Raw genomic sequence first — 18,304 nt, 5'->3', positions numbered from 1 at the left:
TGACCTAGGCATATATAGCATAGGCACAGTGTAACCAGCACCCATTGTACAGTTGAGCACAGGACAGAGAAGCTGCCTTAGATTTCTATGCCTATATAACATGTAGTCTGTTGTTAATAGGGACAGATATTCTACAGAGGATATATTGTTGCTGGTGTGAAAGCTTGTATACCAGCAGAGCAATTATTTGTAAATGGGCTTCTTCTGGAAGGACCAGAGGAAGTAGTTACAACATGTTTATATGCCTAAATGAAATGTGGTCTGTACATTGGGAGAGGGTATATCTTTGCTGCTGTCAACTTATACAGCAGCAAAGCAGAAAGACAAAATATGCATTAGCATAGGGAATATTGAAGTTCTCTGTTTGTGGCCTCATATGTCATGCAGTCCAGCCACTATGAATTTTTTGTAACAAAAAGATCAAACAGGGAAACAGAAAATACACACAGTGAGTGTCAGTGGCCTTAGATGTCATTCAAAGATGCCAGTCTGCCCACTACAAATTATTTGTAGGTTATATGCTGGTAGCAGTGGTTTTCTGCAAACTACAAAGTTAGCTGATAATTTGTATAAAACTACACAAAAAAGTAGCCGTAAAAATAATTAAAATGGAAACATAAAGAAGGAAAAGGTTAGGGAGACGTATTAGTAATGGTGGTGGAGGTGGTAGAGGATGGGCTAAGTTGACATTTCAAGCAGCTCCCACTGAAGCAACAGCTGCATATTCTGCAGGAGGCGAGGCAAGCCTACTGCTATTTCTTAGAATTGGTTCTGCCCATGCATTGCATCTGCAGCACGCAGGGCAGATCGTAGAGTGGATGACAGAGCATGCTTAAGCACGACCACCTCCTCTTCTTCCCACTTGCAGGCACATAGCAGTTAGTCTACACCAGTCAGTTATGAGCATTTCCCCTCAATTTCACCCCGTGCCTAATCCCCCACACCCTCCAAAGCAGGCCACATGGATATCAACACAACTAGAGGGAGAAAACCAATGAAGAGGAGCACAATGAAGAGGAGATAAAAGAGAATGAAGTACTTGATCCAATATGGAGAGACAGGGAGAGATATTATGGCAGTTTGCAGGGGAAGGAAGAATAGGTGGACGTTGTGGGGCAGTACCATGTCAAGGCAGTGATTAAGGTGTCACAAATAAAAAGGATCAGTGCCAACACCCTCAGGTACTACTAGTCGCAGCAGTAGCTATATCAGGTCCACAGCCAGGTCTGCTCACAAAACTTGTGCAGCCACGGCATTCTTTGAAACCGCATGTGATGACAGAAGAGAGTTCTGTGGTAAGCATTTAAAATGCAGCAAGAACATAAACCACCTCAGCACAACATGTATGAACAGTCACATGAACTCCTACCACCCACTGCCTTGGAAAGCCCACCTGGCCAGAAGTCAAAGAATCTGCCTCATCCTGCTCCCTCTCCCACTCCCTCTTCCATCATCTCCCTCCCTATTCATACAGCAGCCTTTGAGCACAGAAAGACAGTTTTATGTAGGGGCAGTAGCATTCCTACTTCAGGCCTCTTCTCTGCAAGTGATGATAGGGCTACAGACTTCAAAGCCAGGAGTGGGAAATGTAGAGTAGAAGTTGAGACGCCATCACCACCACCTTCACTGACATTGACATCTACCCCATATTGAAGCGAGTTCCAGGTCAGCAGCCAGCTCTCCATCCCCCATGCTCTTCAGGCTAGTGCACAAAAATGCCTGCTGCAACATTATGTTCACAATACTAGATGCTGAGACACCATTCTTTTCCCAAAGAATTGCTCTTACCCTGCAACCATGTGAGTGATAACGTATCTCTGGCATTGAAGAACACTGTCAGTGGCATAGTGTACGTGACCATGGATACATGGTCCAGAAAGCATGGCCAGGGGCATTATATATGTCCTGCAGATGGACTATTACATGAGTGCTAGATGCATTTAGATACAAATCATGAGTGTTAATAGAAGTTGTGTAGTAGCACCCACGTTGGAATAATGCTGATTACATAGGTGCTGTTGGTGACTAGGGGGCCCTTTTAGATGCAATGATTATTATTCATTAAATCAGGCAAAAATGAACAATAATTGATCAGTGTATACATGGCCAATGAGGGAATGATATAATTTGTTTGCTTATCATTCGTTGTTCATTTTCTGCAGGCATAAAAATCAATTGTTTGTGGTTTGGCAGTCATTCCATGTAAAATTCCCCGACATTTCCAGACTCCATTTCCAAACCAATGATGGACTACATGAACTATGATGAAAAAATACATAACAACTATCTTACTCATTTGCTTGTTCTAATGATTAATTTCGCCATGTAAGAGGACCCTTGGGATGCTGTATCACAGCAAAGGAAGCATTTTCCTACTTTCTCATTTAGTGTGACTCAATTTAATTTTATATACTCACCATTTTTTTCTGAAAACTTTCAATATTCAAATTATTTGAAAATTAATAAAGGCTTTAAGCGAAATGGGTCAGCTTGAACATACCTTCCAAACTGCAGGTACCATGTTATAGAGCAGGAGGAGTTGAGCAGGTTGATCTTTAGTCCAATGGGCGGTCCCATCAGTGCTTGATAGTTACCCCTGTATGTGCACAGATAGTTGTCAGTCACTGATAGGACCTCGCATTGGACTGGATAGGCAAAATATGAAGATGCGGAAGCTGTTAATCTGATTGCATTTTAAGTAGCTGTAAATAACAATTAAGTACATCCGTTATTTATATAAAAAAATGCAAAAAGTTGGAATTCCCATTGAGTGTTCTAAACTCCTTGTGAAGGAATATAAGATTATATAGATACAGGGAGATTCAAAGGTCAGGGCCGTCTGGAATATCTTCTGAACGAAATGAGATACAAGTAGCAAACTTTGTAGAACACTTAAATGGGTGGGGGAAACCTTTTAGCACCAAGGTGATACCTGTCAGCCCTCTTTGGATGCTGTCAAAACCAAAGAGAGAGGTACATTTTTTTCTCATCAAACGTCATTGTTTTTAACAGAAAAGATTTAAACCTGCAGCACAACTGTCATAGTTGGCATATACATTGCAGATAAATATCCACATTTTGAAATATTGATATTTTATAATCTCACATAATTAAAGGTGAAGCTCATTAGTGACAACTCACTTCTTAAAATCTGCATTGGAGAAATCTGACACAAATTTCAATGAAAATCCACATCAGAAATGTGCACGGATACAGCAGTTTTCAGATGTAGATATTGACCTGAAGATGCTGTGAATTTGAATGTGAATTACCTGTAGGCTCTAAGAACCTGTCAACATTTGGATGGCAGCTCATCCTTGATAGGGGATTACTCGGTCCAAAACACTGCGCTACAAATTTGGTGAAAACCATAATGTTCCTGTAAGATTAATAAAAGCCTTTGGGTGCCTGCACAGAAGGGTGAGCTGAGCACACATAAACTCGCTACAGAGCAACGTATTAGCGCGGTAAACAGGGTTTTTTTACGCATAAACTGTTTTTTTTTCCCATTCACAATAGCTGTGCATTTGCGCAAATACGTCATGCCATACATTATGCTGTCGTCATTGACCCAGCCATCTGTAAACACCCAAAAATATTCTACATGTGTGGTACTTTCTGGCTTGGGGAGACAGTAGCTGAGGTTGGAGATATGTCTTCTGATGACGAGGATCCCCTATTGCCTTGGTAGCTGCTGCACAGATGTTGGCAGGCATGGGAGATGGCAGAGTTTGTTTCAAAAAGGAGGTGGAGGAGGAGGTTCCAGGTTCATTCTCTGGGGTCACAGAGTATTGGCCTCTGAGCTATGAAATTTATAGGCAATTCAATCTTCAAACGATTGAGGATACTCCGAAAAGGAGACTTTCCTAAGCGCTCTCCCAATTGTCTGCCGTGTCTACCCTGCAGTTAGCTGTAAGCTGAAAGAGCCCTGGAAGGTGGCTGCAGAAAATTGAAGTTTGCCACGCATGTTCGTTCACAGTTCATGCACATTTCCAAGACCACCTAGACTCCTACTGGACCTTTGATGCACAATTCCGCACAAAAATAGAGCATGTTGTGCATTTTCGCCGATGACGGAAATGTATGCGGAAAAACGAGCAACATGAGGGTACACAATTTAATCAATGGGTTTTAATGAATGCAGTTTCTGTGGCCTAAATCCTGCATACAGAAGCAGGCGCAAAATCACCATGTGCAGGAGGCCTTAAGTGTACTCCAAAACCCTGTGGTGCTGTTGTATGTAAGAGTGTATTCTTTATATGTTGAGCCTCTGGCAGTGGGACCAGAAGCAAGCATATAGGTTGATAAAGAGCATACCTATGGACGGGTGCAGCCAGTGTATCTCAATTTGCATGAGGCATTCTATACAGTGAAAGGAACTGCTTTCTGAACTGATACCTCTTGTGAAGTGCATTCAAGATGTGACCAGTGGAAATGAGAAGAAAATAATTGGCAAAGTACTCAAAGGTGGTATAGGTTTAAAAAAAAAAAAAAACATGGAAAAATATTATATTGATTTGTTTTAGAACTTTTGGGAGGGATAAAATAAAACCTTATTCAAGTAATCAAATACTTCTTTACGTTTTCATTTGTTTCACCCGTTCATTCTTGTTCTATTTTTCAGATCATGTTGTGTGTGAAGAAGAATTCAAATATGCAATGCTTGCTCTAAACTGCATATGTCCGGCCACCTCTACATTAATCACTTTGCTGGTTCATACCTCAAGAGGACAGTGAGTATTTGTCTTCTAAGAAAGCACTGAATACACAAACAACACCATCAAGTATAAATGAATTGGTAGATGGATGAAGAAGAAGGTCAATTTAGAGTTTGCTGGCTTTTTCTTCTTTATGCCATCAAATCCACCTTCTCAAGGTTGATCGGCACTATTAACCCTTTAAATGCCGCTATCAATTCTGACAGCGGCATTTAAATCCCCCGAACGATGTTTGGGGGTCCTGTAAGCCAGGGGGGGAGCCATATGGGTGTCGTGGCAGCCGGGAGCCTTTCAGATGTCACAGCGCTTAGCCAAACACAGGCAGCGCTCAGCCATCCAATGAATTCAACGAATGGCTGAGTGCTGCCTGTGATTTGCTGAACGCTCAGCCAATCAGACGCAGCCCTTTCAGCAAGCAGGAATTATTAATCCCTGCTTGCTGAAAGAGCTTCATTACAGTGACAGGACCCTAGCGGCTAGACACGCCTGAGCAGACAGCTGAGTATATATGTTTTTTTTAAACCAGATAGCAATGATTTTTCAGGGAAGGGCTTATATTTAAAGCCCTACCCTGAAAATCACCGCAGGGGTTGCTGGCAGACCATTGCTTTCACACTCGTGTGAATGCACCCTAACAGGGGGATTCTAATACACAAGTCCCTCAAACCCATTTCAAAACTGCTCCCTGAAGAATTGAGTTTGGACATATTTTTCCAAATGTAAAAAAAAACTGGTTCTCTAATTATAAGTCTTGTAATGTCTGTAAAAAATAAAAAGGAAAATTAAAAAATGATGCCAAAATAGACATATGGTAAATGTTGTTTATTAACTATTTTGTGCGGTATGACTACATGTATTACAAGCAGACAATGTCAGTTTAAAAAATGCTAGTTTTTCTAAACTTTCTAAAAAATTGTGGCTTTTTTTTCTACATAAACGCAATCCATACCAACCATAATTTACCAAAGTTATAAACTAAAATGTGTCATAAAAAAAACCTCTCAGAATCACATGAATAAGTAATAGCATTCCAAAGTGATCATCACAGAAAGTGACACATGTTAGATTTCAAAAATTGTGCTCGGCCACATACGCTAAAACTGGCTTGGGAGGCCAGTGGTTAACGTGTAGGGCTTAAACACATGGGCGTGATTTTGTCCTATTTTGCGACCATGAGAATTGGACAAAACGAAACCATTCATTTCAATGGTTTTGTGTTCATAATCCAAATTCTCGTATGTTAATACATCATGTGAGAAAACATAAGACTTGCCCTATCTTTCTTGCATGTTCATGCGCTAATATGCTCTTTAGCAGCCAGCTTATTAGCGCATGCGCCCATCTCTTGTAAAGCCCTTATGCTGTGTCCACACTCGTGGCAAAGTACTAAAAAGAAAAACTCACTAATAGCCCTTTTACGTGGGACGATTTTTTCAGAATCGTACAAATTCCCACGCTCCCGGGAATGAGAATTGTTTAGTCGTTCAATTTCTGCATGCAGAAAACCGAACAATGTGCCGTTCAGTATAAACAGCAGTCATTTAATTCTGAATGACTGTCTGCTGACAGTGAATGGAGGCGAGCGGAGAGAGAACACTCCCCGACCTGGTCGGCCTTTTTTCCAGCAGTGCTGTGATCAATGCTGATGATACTCGCTCTTGTGTAACAGCACAGGAGCAAGCATCACTGGAATGACAGTTGGTCATTGTTTGCCCGACAGCTCGTCCCAAGTAAAAGGATCATAAGAGTGTCAAGAAATTATCCATTGACTTTCATGGTAAACACTAGACATAAGTGGCGGAGCAGCTGCATCAGTATGAAAATCCGCCTTAAACCATTATTACTATTAGGTTTATTTTTGGAAGGGCTCTTTTATCCTTATTCAATGCACAAGATACAGAATTTAACTCCATAGCTACTGTAACACTTATTGTATAACTGAATGAACCAGCTCCATTTCTATTTCCTCCGGCAAAAAAAAAAAATATAACAAGAAGAATTTCTTTGGTCAAAGGGTTTGTGGGAAAGAAATTCATTTCATCTGGCTCCCTGCTGGTCCAGGGATTAGGAAGGTGGAATTGTGTTTTATGAGAAGCTGTGATAGTGAAGAAACATTATCTTCCCTTTTTTGATCTTTGGTTTCTCTTTTTAAACATACTGCCTGAAGTAAAAAATGTTCCTTGAGTATTCCCTTATTTAACAAGATTAAGAGAGCTTCAAGGTGAAGATGTTAAACTAGAAATAGAGAGATTGGACAGCTCTTAAACATGATTTTTTAATATAACATCATTAATTGCAGAAACTAAATTGCTTTTGAGCATTTGTTTGTGCTTTATAATAAGTTGGCATCACCCACTTTAAGGCCTCATGGACCTGGCAAAGCTCAGTGCAAAAAACTGAGATGGAGTCTCATAGGGTTCCCGTTACTCAGTGTTAGAGTGCATTCAGACAACCGTATATCGGCTGGGTTTTCACGCCCAGCCGATATACGGCGTCCCTCTCTGCAGGGAGAGGAGGCTGGTAGAGTTGGGAGCAGTTCTCTGAGCTCCCGCCCCCTCTCTGCCTCCTCTCCACCCCCCTGCACTATTTTCAATAAGGAGAGGCGGAACAGGGGCGGAGCTAATGTCCAGAACTTAGCCCCGCCCCGTTCCACCTCCTCTCATTGCAAATAGTGCAGAGGGGTGGAGAGGGGGTGGAGACGAGGCAGAGAGGGGCGGGAGCTCAGAGCACTGCTTCTGCGTCTTCCAGCCTCCTCCCCCTGTAGAGAGAGACGCCGTATATTGGCTGGGAGTGAAAACCCAGCTGATATACGATCGTCTGAATGCACCCTCAGGGTGGCGTCACATGGGCACATGCGCGAAATCCCACACGGTAGCGCAGCGCATTTGCACCATGAATGTCACGCATATTACTTTATTCTTTGCTAGGCTATTTCACTAAGTTAAATGGCTATTTAGGCCTCCTGCAGACAGGCCATTTTTCGTATGGTTTTATGCACTGAAAATCTTCTAACACTAAAACCCATAGATTTCAATGGGTTCCTCCATATGGAGTATTTTTCTGTCCGCATTTCCATCGGGTGAAAAAAATACACAACATGTTCTATTTTTGTGTGCATTTGGCAACGGGAGGCTTGGAGCTGCTTGATGTTGAGGTGTTAATTACTAACACCAGTGACTAATTAGTCTGCTGAGCCTGTTCAAAATTGGCCCAAGTGTCTCTCGCGCCAATATGAACATACCTGGCAGAGCAGAAAAGGATACTTACCTGCACAGGGATGCCAACGCGGGCAGATGCTCGTATTTGTGCACCTGCCATAGAGCTCTATGGGCTCTTTGGTGTGCAAACACGCACAAAATAGAGCAGGTCCTATTTTTTATGTTTGCGAAAACAGCGAGGACAAAAAAGAAAGTGAGAATCAACTAATTGAAATCAGTGGGTTCTATTCTCTGCGTTATGCAGGTTGGATTTTCCCGCATGCAAAATTCTGGTATAACACATTTGTTTGTTGAAGCCCTTAACTTGTTTATCTATTTAACATAAAATACAGCAACAAAACCAAGTTCATGACATAAATACAACCCTGGAACTAAGCTCATGATATAAATACAGTATCAGAAGCAAGCTCAGTACATAAATACAGCACCAAAACCAAGCTCAGTACATAAATACAGCACCAAAACCAAAAATTATATTTATTCTCTAGCAATAGTGATTACAATTCAGTTACCTCCAGTGATTACAGGTGATGCTATCTCTGTTTGAAGTTGTACGTATTTGGTTTTCTACTCTCTAGGTCCACGGAGATTTCTTCTAGCCATGACTCACTCATGCTCATTTTCCCCATCCTGCTGCCGCACCCCTAATGAGCTACTCATTGCCCTTATATAGTAACAATGTTACCCACTAGGTGTAGTCCCACTAAGTAATAAGACCTCTCTGTGGCCTGAATCAGTAATAGCATCCCTGCTGTGGCTCCACTAAAAATGGTAATTAGTAATATTACTCCTGCTGTGGTCTAAATTAGTTATAAGACTCCCTTTATGGCCCCATTTAATAATAGAACTCTCACTATGACCCCAATTAGTAATGACCCCTGCTGTGTCCCCACAAGTATTAATAGGATCTTCTCTGAAGCCTTAATTAACAATAGAACCCATCTTTGTTGCCCCAAACATCTAGCTGCTGGTAGAGCTTACTATCTTTCTTGGACACACACAGAAATTCCATCTCCCATCTGATGCTGTGCCGTGCAGGCTATCTTTCACAGCATAAGCCCCACCCCTTACCTCTGCTGCAGCTTTCTCTGTACTCTGTGTGCTGGAGTGGAGGGGAGGGATGTAATGCTCTGCAAGATAGCACACATGGAGGAGCATCAGACATGCGATGGAAGTCCTGTCTATGTGTCCAAGGAAGCTAACGACAGCTGGACTTTAGGCAGCAGTGGTCAGGTGACCCTAAATGCCTACTGGGGGGACCAGCCCTCTCCTATACATGACTACAGAGGTGACCTGCTTGTATACACTAGTGGCCGCTACAACCAATCACTAGCTTCCGCCATATACTGCATGAGATTGCTGAGGCCAGTGATCGAGTATACAGGCATATCACTGTTGCAGTCATATAAACAAAGCCTGGCATGGAGGATCGGACTGGCGGAAATTGAACTGGTATGTATCACTTCTTTCTTTATTTTATCACTCCTTCTACCTTTGGAAGAAAAAATCATTAGATAATCCCATAAATCAACCCTCTGGTCCTGGAGAAACAACGATGGCCACACCACTACTGACTACCCTCATGTAAGCAGCAATGGCCAATCAAAGCAATATGTAGTTGTTACGCCAGCCCGGGTTGCCCTCAATCTTACCCGCAACCCCTGTCCCTGCCTACTTGCCTCCACTCCTGGCTAACCCCAGGCGGGCAACTGGGTGACGGTCCCCACGCTATCTAGGAACCGAGAAGGAGCGCTGGCGCACCTAGATGAAATAGGTAGACTACCGACAGGACACCCAGATGAAAAAAAACGAAACAAACCAATACTGATAGTACCGAGGGAGCTGAAACAACCTGGCAGATGGTAACAAAATAGCAGACAAGCTGACAGAGGCAGGAGACCTACAGATGTAGACTAGCTAGCAACCTGAGGGAAACCAATAACTGGCAGTGATTGCAGTCACTGCCAGACTTTTAAACAGAAGCCTCCGCCCAGAGGTGGAGAGGGGTAAACGGCCAACTTCCCATAGCACATCAAACGGGAGCTCGTGCACGGCAGCTGCACACCCAGTTGTGCGCGTGCACGGCGCCGCCAGGACTACCGAGCGCATGCACTGCGCCACGAGCCACCAGCACTCCGGCAGCCAGACCACATGTCGGGGGTACACGCCCCGACTGCGGGCCCCAGCACACCGCCGCCTCGGTAGGAGCCGCAACCGACGCATGGTAACAGTAGTGTCTTAGACTACCAAAGCATAGTAATGTACAGTGTGCATCAGGTAGTCAAGGAAGAAGAGTGGCCATCTTTGTTTGTCCAGGACCAGAGGGTTATTTTAAGTCTCCTCACTCACCTCTCAAGTGTCTCCTCACACTCCTCACACCCCTTCAGGGTGCTCTCCTTGGGGGTGATGCAGATGTATTGTTCCATCTTCCTTATTTGCATAAATTACCCAGAGGAGCATGCATGGCTTTATAAGTTTCCTCACTCACCTCTCAGGTCACCCAGGGCATGTTCATTTGCACGTGGCAGTAGAACATGCCCTTTTTTTAAATGGCTATTTATCATAATGAGTTTGTTTCTTCCCCTTGCATATTGTGCGTGCAATTGTGCACCTACCATAGACTTCTATGGGAATCCTTGGTGCGCAAATGCACACAACAATAGAGCACAGTCTATTTTTTGGTGCTCATAAGAAATACACGTGCAAAAAAACTAAATCTTTATTTGTACCTGGGTAAGGGGAAAGTGGGAGAAAATGGTTACATTATTTCCTCTGTAACAATTATGGCATAAAATAGTGTTAATTATTAAAACAATAAGTAATGAGAGCTTTTGCCAGCTTAAATACACCTTCGTTAGAACTTACAATTACAACATAATAATTAGTATCTTCTTCCAGCTGGGCAAATATCCTTATACTTTCAATCCGTTCGGAAGAATGGAAATGATAAAACAGCGTATCTTCATCAAAAATGATCAACAATAATTTGTTAGCAACAACTATATACATAGTGTGGTTGCCACCGTTGTGTCTGGAGTTACTGCAACTGGGCAAGAGGCTAAACCTCACACCCAGATTTTAAAAGGAAAAGGTTCTCTGGTCCGAGTCAGTGGGAGACCCCGGCGAGCCGAGTGTCCCCCCTGAATAGGTGTCAGGCTTAGTATTGGATGCCAGGTCCATCGCCCTGGAGCCTCAGGTAGGCCTTGTATTCTACAGGATGGGGCTATCTCTGCGCTACATCTGCTATTTCTTTCAGACTAAGGAGGTGTGTTCCTCTTGTATGGTAATTTGTCTGTCTTAAAAGCAGAAAAAAATTTAGTTTTGAAAACTGCAAATTGTTCAAAATGTTCCCTAAAGTTTTGGCTTTTTAAAATAAATAAACAAACATGAGTCATATCAACCAAAATTTACTACTAAAATAAAGTACAATACATTACAGAAAAACAACCTCAGAAATACCTTGGATACGTAAATTGACACATGCTAGATTTGAAAACTGGGGCTGTGTCGTAAATTTCAAGATAAACTGTGTCTATAAAGGGTTATGGCAGTTCTACCACATAAATGGCTACAATAGTGCAGAATGAAACACTATTGTTTCTATCACCATGACAGGCACTGCAGTAGAACCTTGATGAACCCCGGTATACAGCATGTACAACCGATACCTTTAACAAAGGATTCAGCAATATATTGTTCAGGGGCATAGTTATAGGGGATGCAGAGGTAGCAGCCGCTTCAGGGCCCTGCTGCTCTAGAGGCCCAAAAGCCCCTCAGTCACGTAAGATGAGACCCCATTCTATAAATAGCACATGGTAGGTAGGCAGCCCTGTTACAGATTTTGCATTGGGGCCTCAGAGCTTCTAGTTGCGCCTCTAGTGTTGTTGTTTCTGTTACAGTATAACACACGCGTGAACATAGTGAAATCTGTTGACTCCATCCTAATTTAAATATGCTAAATTCCTTTAAAAGTACATTTTTTATCTTACCCTTTGATATCAGTTCATCAGTTCAAATCTATTAACTATATTTTCTGTTCTTTTGGAGTTAATCTCATTTGGTATAGAAAGCTGAGATTTTAAAACTTCTACTTTAGCTACTAGTTATCTGTGGTTTACTGCTGCCATCTTGAGGAAATCTACAGCACAACACTTAGATAGTTCTCTTCTCAACATTACTGAAAAAAACTTCAAATTCAAGCTGGCAATAAAGTAAAAGCAGTAAAGTATTATCCCTAAATATCACATTCATAAAGTAAACTAGTATTCTTTAAAAACATAAAATATTACTAGAGAAACCAGTATATTTGAGAGATGGTTGCTTTAATGCATTGAAGCTGCTTGTGATAATGGAGATCTCTGAATCTCATATAAAATGCATGTGGCCCTATAGCCCAAATAGACTATGTAAAGACAAATACAAGGTTCTCCGGGCAAATACTTTCCACTGGAAGACCTATATTTAAGACACTCTACCACCAGCAATGATGGCTGCGCTATACAGCATTTATTGATTACTAGTATGACCCAATGTTCGCTACGTTAACATAATATGTTTGGAAAGATAGTTGTAAATGTTTTAAGAACTGTTGAGCCGAGGATTCGGCTTGAACTGTTCGCCGTCTGTGGCTTGGTCATCCATGTTTTGGGGACTTGGCACAGTCAAACTGGTAAGCACTAGATATGAACATCACTAAGCTAGGCTTGACTCTACCTAGCGGCGCTGTTGGCTGAAGCACAACAGCGCCGCTAGACTTAAAGGGGTTGTCTCGCGCCGAAACTGGGTTTTTTTTATGGCCTTTGTTCGGCGCGAGACAAACCCAAGGGATGGGTTAAAAAAAATATATGTATATTACTTACTCGACGACTTCTTTCTTCCTTCTCCAAGATGGCCGCCGGGATCTTCACCCACAATGCACCGCGGGTCCTTTCCCATGGTGCACCGTGGGCTCTGTGCGGTCCATTGCCGATTCCAGCCTCCTGATTGGCTGGAATCGGCACATGTGACGGGGCGGAGCTACGATGACAACGCGGGACCAGCTCTCCGGCACGAGCGGCCCCATTCACCAGGCAGAAGACCGGACTGCGCAAGCGCGTCTAAAAACACCAGAAGACAGCGAATTTAGACGGATCCATGGCGACGGGGACGCTAGCAACGGAGCAGGTAAGTGAATAACTTCTGTATGGCTCATAATTAATGCACGATGTATATTACAAAGTGCATTAATATGGCCATACAGAAGTGTATAACCCCACTTTCTGCCGCAAGACAACCCCTTTAACATAGGAACTTTGACCTTGCCTGACAGTCACCCAGTGTATCAAACTCAAATGTTATGATTTTACAGTGGTGGTGAGAATGAAATAAATCTAATGATAGCAAAATCATCCACCAAAGGTCATGCAAAGGGACAAAGTGTGGTGCAAGAAAAAAACCTGTAGGAATTATTATATTAGATATCTAATTGACTGTATGATATTAATGTTCTTGTAGACTTCAAACTTAGGGTGAAGAGATAACTGATATAATCACCACATATAATATAATCTCACTACATGCTGTTACAGAAAGAGAAGGTTGCGTTTGTTCACCACACATTCTCAATGGAGGCCGTGTAGTTTACTGGCTGCTAGTGTTGTTTCTGTATGTGTGTGTATATATATATATATATATATATATATATATATATAGTGGGAGACTCAGCTCAGGTATAGCGCGGGACAGCAGTGTAAACGGCAGTCAGAGTCCACGACACAGGTACAGTCCAATACACGCTGAGCCTGCGTTTATTAAAAGTTCATAAAATAAACAAAACGCAGCCTTAGCTTAAAGGGGTTGTCCCGCAAAAGCAAGTGAAGTTAAACACTTCTGTATGGCCATATAAATGCACTTTGTAATATACATCGTGCATTAAATATTGGCCATACAGAAGTTATATACTTCACCCCCCCCCCCCCCCCAGTGTTGGCGTCCCCGTCTCCATGGCGCCAACTGAAGCCTTCTTCTGCCTTGATTAGACGCGTTTGCACAGTCTGCCTCTTCTGTCCCGTTGAACGGAGCGGCCCCTTCAACGGGACAGAAGAGGCAGACTGCGCAAGCGCGTCTAATCGAGGCAGATATCATACATAGTATTACTAAAATTTAAAAAATAACACAGGTCGCAGGTTCACCTTAACTACACTTCCCAAAAAAAATTAAGAGAACACTTAAATCACACATCAGATTTTGATGAACCATGGCATCTCCAGACTCTTTCATATCTGTCACATGTCCTCAATGTGAACCTGTGAGGAAATTCGGGCACCAGTGGCAAGCCTGCCAATTCTGGTGTATTGTAGTGAATGTCAATTGCTGGACTGTGAGCATAAGTCCCACTACAGGACCTTGGGTTTGTTTCTGGTAGGATTGGATGTTATTTTTTAGTGCTGCACCAGTGTTCCTCTTGTTCCTCCTTGCACAAAGATACCGGTCCTGATGCTGGGGTGCTGCCCTTCTATGGCCTTGTGTAGCACTCCTCATGTAACGGCTCGTGTCCTATCTGCTCCATGATCTTGAGACTCTGCTGGGAGACACAGCTAACCTTTTTGCAATGGCACATATTGATGTGCCATCCTGGAGGAGCAGCACCACCTCTGCAACCCAATTGGGCTGCAAATGTTGTTTCATGCTACCAGTAGTAACAAGAACACTAGTAAATTGCAAAACTAAAGAATAATCATTCATGAAGAATAACTAGAGATGAACTGTTGTAAGGGTTGTCTTTCTGTTGCCTTTCCAATGCACTTGTTGTCCCTTTCATTTTTTACCAAAGCGAGTGAAATTGATTCACAATCACTCATGCTTCCTGCTGTTACATGGCAGTGTTTTTGTTTCCACTAAAATGCATCAAAACACACTGAAAAATGTATGTGTTTGTGAAAATGCATTTAGAGTGGCATAGCTATAGGGGTTGCAATTGCAACCCGCCCCTAAGCTATGGGGGACCAGAGGCCCCTCTCACCATTAGCATTGCCTGTTATCCCGCACTACTGCCAGCCCATATAGTAAGATTAGAAGATATACAGTACGCCGCTGCGCTCATGCTGCCATCAGGTTATGACTCCTCCACCCAATTACTATGTGATAACTAAGCACCAGATCTCAGGAGGAGGGGATTATAGCATGAGCACAGTGGCACACAGTGTGTTGGAACCAAGGAAGGTCTCTGTCTTCTAATCCTACAGTTCAGTCTAGCAAGACCACAGGAAGACAGGGGAGCTGCATTCCTTAACACATACTTGGCACAGGGGGCCTCATGTTCCTTTACATTAGCAAAGTGGGCTGAAACTACTTACTTGGCACAGGGGGCCTCATGTTCCTTTACATTAGCAAAGTGGGCTGAAACAGCGGCATGGGGGGCTCATTAATTACCAGAAGCACAGGGGGCTTATATTAGTTAATAAGGGCACAGGAGGCTCATAGTACTTAATAGGGGCACAGGCTGGTTAATATTAACAGGGACACAGGGGGGACTGTAATTCTTTGGAGGGGCAAAGGGGGACTCTATTACTTTATAGGGGTTGTCCGAGTTAAATAAAAACGAAAAATACTCCTCATGTAAAAAAGGTAAATGATAGTATAATGCTTTCTGTTAGCTGTGTACAGGACATGACAGGCTGCTGCAGCCAATCAGAGTCCTGCGCATTCATGCGCTGACAACTATGATTTGCTGCAGCCGCCTGAGATGTCCAATAAACAGGATAACTGCAGACTGTCAAAACAGTGTCATAGTAGAGACCTGTGGATGTGGCACTGAAGCCAGAAGAGGGCAGTATATTATATTATTGTTTATTTTTATACATGAAGAACACGCATTAAAAAAAAACTTGAGAAAACCCTTTAAAGGAAACAAAGGGACCTCGAATACTTTGTGATTAGAGATGAGCGAGCACCAAAATGCTCGGGTGCTCGTTACTCGGGACGAAATTATCGTGATGCTCGAGGGTTCGTTTCGAGTAACGAACCCCATTGAAGTCAATGGGCGACCCGAGCATTTTTGTATATCGCCGATGCTCGCTAAGGTTTTCATTTGTGAAAATCTGGGCAATTCAAGAAAGTGATGGGAACGACACAGCAACGGATAGGGCAGGCGAGGAGCTACATGTTGGGCTGCATCTCAAGTTCCCAGGTCCCACTATTAAGCCACAATACCGGCAAGAGTGGCCTCCCCCCCCCCCCCCCCCAACAACTTTGAATTCTGAAAAGCCCTCATTAGCAATGCATACCTTAGCTAAGCACCACACTACCTCCAACAAAGCACAATCACTGCCTGCATGACACTCCGCTGCCACTTCTCCTGGGTTACATGCTGCCCAACCCCCCCCCCCCCCTCCGCACGACGCAGTGTCCACAGCGCACACCAAAGTGTCCCTGCGCAGCCTTCAGCTGCACTCATGCCACACCACCCTCATGTCTATTTATAAGTGCGTCTGCCATGAGGAGGAACTGCAGGCACACACTGCAGAGGGTTGGCACGGCTAGGCAGCGACCCTCTTTAAAAGGGACGGGGCGATAGCCCACAATGCTGTACAGAAGCAATGAGAAATCCAATCCTGTGCCACCGCCATCAGGAGCTGCACACGTGGGCATAGCAATGGGGAACCTATGTGCCACACACTATTCATTCTGTCAAGGTGTCTGCATGCCCCAGTCAGACCGCGGTTTTTTATAAATAGTCACAGGCAGGTACAACTCCGCAATGGGAATTCCGTGTGCACCCACAGCATGGGTGGCTCCCTGGAACCCACCGGCGGTACATAAATATATCCCATTGCAGTGCCCAACACAGCTGATGTAACGTCAGATTAAATGCAGGTGGGCTAAAAATTAATTGGATTACACTGTAGGCGAGGGCCCCCAAAAATTGGTGTACCAACAGTACTAATGTACCTCAGAAAAATTGCCCATGCCCAACCAAGAGGGCAGGTGAAACCCATTAATCACTTTGGTTAATGTGGTTTAATTTGTAACTAGGCCTGGAGGCAGCTCAGTTAAAATAAAAATTGGTGCAGGTGAAAGTTTCAATGCTTTAATGAGCATTGAAACGTATAAAAATTGTTTACAAAAATTATATGAGTGAGCCTTGTGGGCCTAAGAAAAATTGCCCGTTCGGCGTGATTACGTGAGGTTTCAGGAGGAGGATCAGGAGCAGGAGGATGAATATTATACACAGATTGATGAAGCTAAAAGGTCCACGTTTTTGATGGTGATAGAGAACAATGCTTCCATCCGCGGGTGCAGCCTACGTATTGTTTAGGTATCGCTGCTGTCCGCTGGTGGAGAAGAGAAGTCTGGGGAAATCCAGGCTTTGTTCATCTTGATGAGTGTAAGGCTGTCGGCACTGTCGGTTGACAGGCGGGTACGCTTATCTGTGATGATTCCCCCAGCCGCACTAAACACCCTCTCTGACAAGACGCTAGCCGCAGGACAAGCAAACACCTCCAGAGCATACAGCGCGAGTACAGGCCACGTGTCCAGCTTCGACACCCAGTAGTTGTAGGGGGCAGAGGCGTCACGGAGGACGGTCGTGCAATCGGCTACGTACTCCCTCACCATCCTTTTACAGTGCTCCCGCCGACTCAGCCTTGACTGGGGAGCGGTGACACAGTCTTGCTGGGGAGCCATAAAGCTGTCAAAGGCCTTAGAGAGTGTTCCCCTGCCTGTGCTGTACATGCTGCCTGATCTCTGCGCCTCCCCTGCTACCTGGCCCTCGGAACTGCGCCTTCGGCCACTAGCGCTGTCGGATGGGAATTTTACCATCAGCTTGTCCGCCAGGGTCCTGTGGTATAGCATTACTCTCGAACCCCTTTCCTCTTCGGGTATGAGAGTGGAAAGGTTCTCCTTATACCGTGGGTCGAGCAGTGTGTACACCCAGTAATCCGTAGTGGCCAGAATGCGTGTAACGCGAGGGTCCCGAGAAAGGCATCCTAACATGAAGTCAGCCATGTGTGCCAGGGTACCTGTACGCAACACATGGCTGTCCTCACTAGGAAGATCACTTTCAGGATCCTCCTCCTCCTCCTCCTCCTCCTCAGGCCATACACGCTGAAAGGATGACAGGCAAGCAGCATGTGTACCCTCAGCAGTGGGCCAAGCTGTCTCTTCCCCCTCCTCCTCATGCTCCTCCCCCTCCTCCTCCTCCTCAATGCGCTGAGATATAGACATGAGCGTGCTCTGACTATCCAGCGACATACTGTCTTCCCCCGCCTCCGTTTCCGATTCCAAAGCGTCTGCCTTTATGCTTTGCAGGGAACTTCTCAAGAGGCATAGCAGAGGAATGGTGACGCTAATGATTGCAGCATCCCCGCTCAGCATGTGGGTAGACTCCTC

General features: G+C 44.0%; 1 protein-coding gene across 3 annotated transcripts in view; it reads left to right on the top strand.

Moving 5' to 3' along the window:
- LOC136619984 (potassium channel subfamily T member 2) overlaps nt 1-18,304 on the top strand; it is a 591,696-nt gene that overhangs the window by 369,331 nt on the left and 204,061 nt on the right. For all 3 annotated transcript variants that reach the window (XM_066594713.1, XM_066594712.1, XM_066594711.1), the window contains exon 14: nt 4,625-4,733. In XM_066594713.1, the coding sequence (XP_066450810.1) occupies nt 4,625-4,733 (109 nt within the window). The remainder of the gene's footprint in view (nt 1-4,624; nt 4,734-18,304) is intronic.

Source organism: Eleutherodactylus coqui, chromosome 3 (assembly GCF_035609145.1).
Source record: "Eleutherodactylus coqui strain aEleCoq1 chromosome 3, aEleCoq1.hap1, whole genome shotgun sequence".
NCBI lineage: Eukaryota > Metazoa > Chordata > Amphibia > Anura > Eleutherodactylidae > Eleutherodactylus > Eleutherodactylus coqui.
This window is presented reverse-complemented; position numbering and strand designations above follow the sequence as displayed.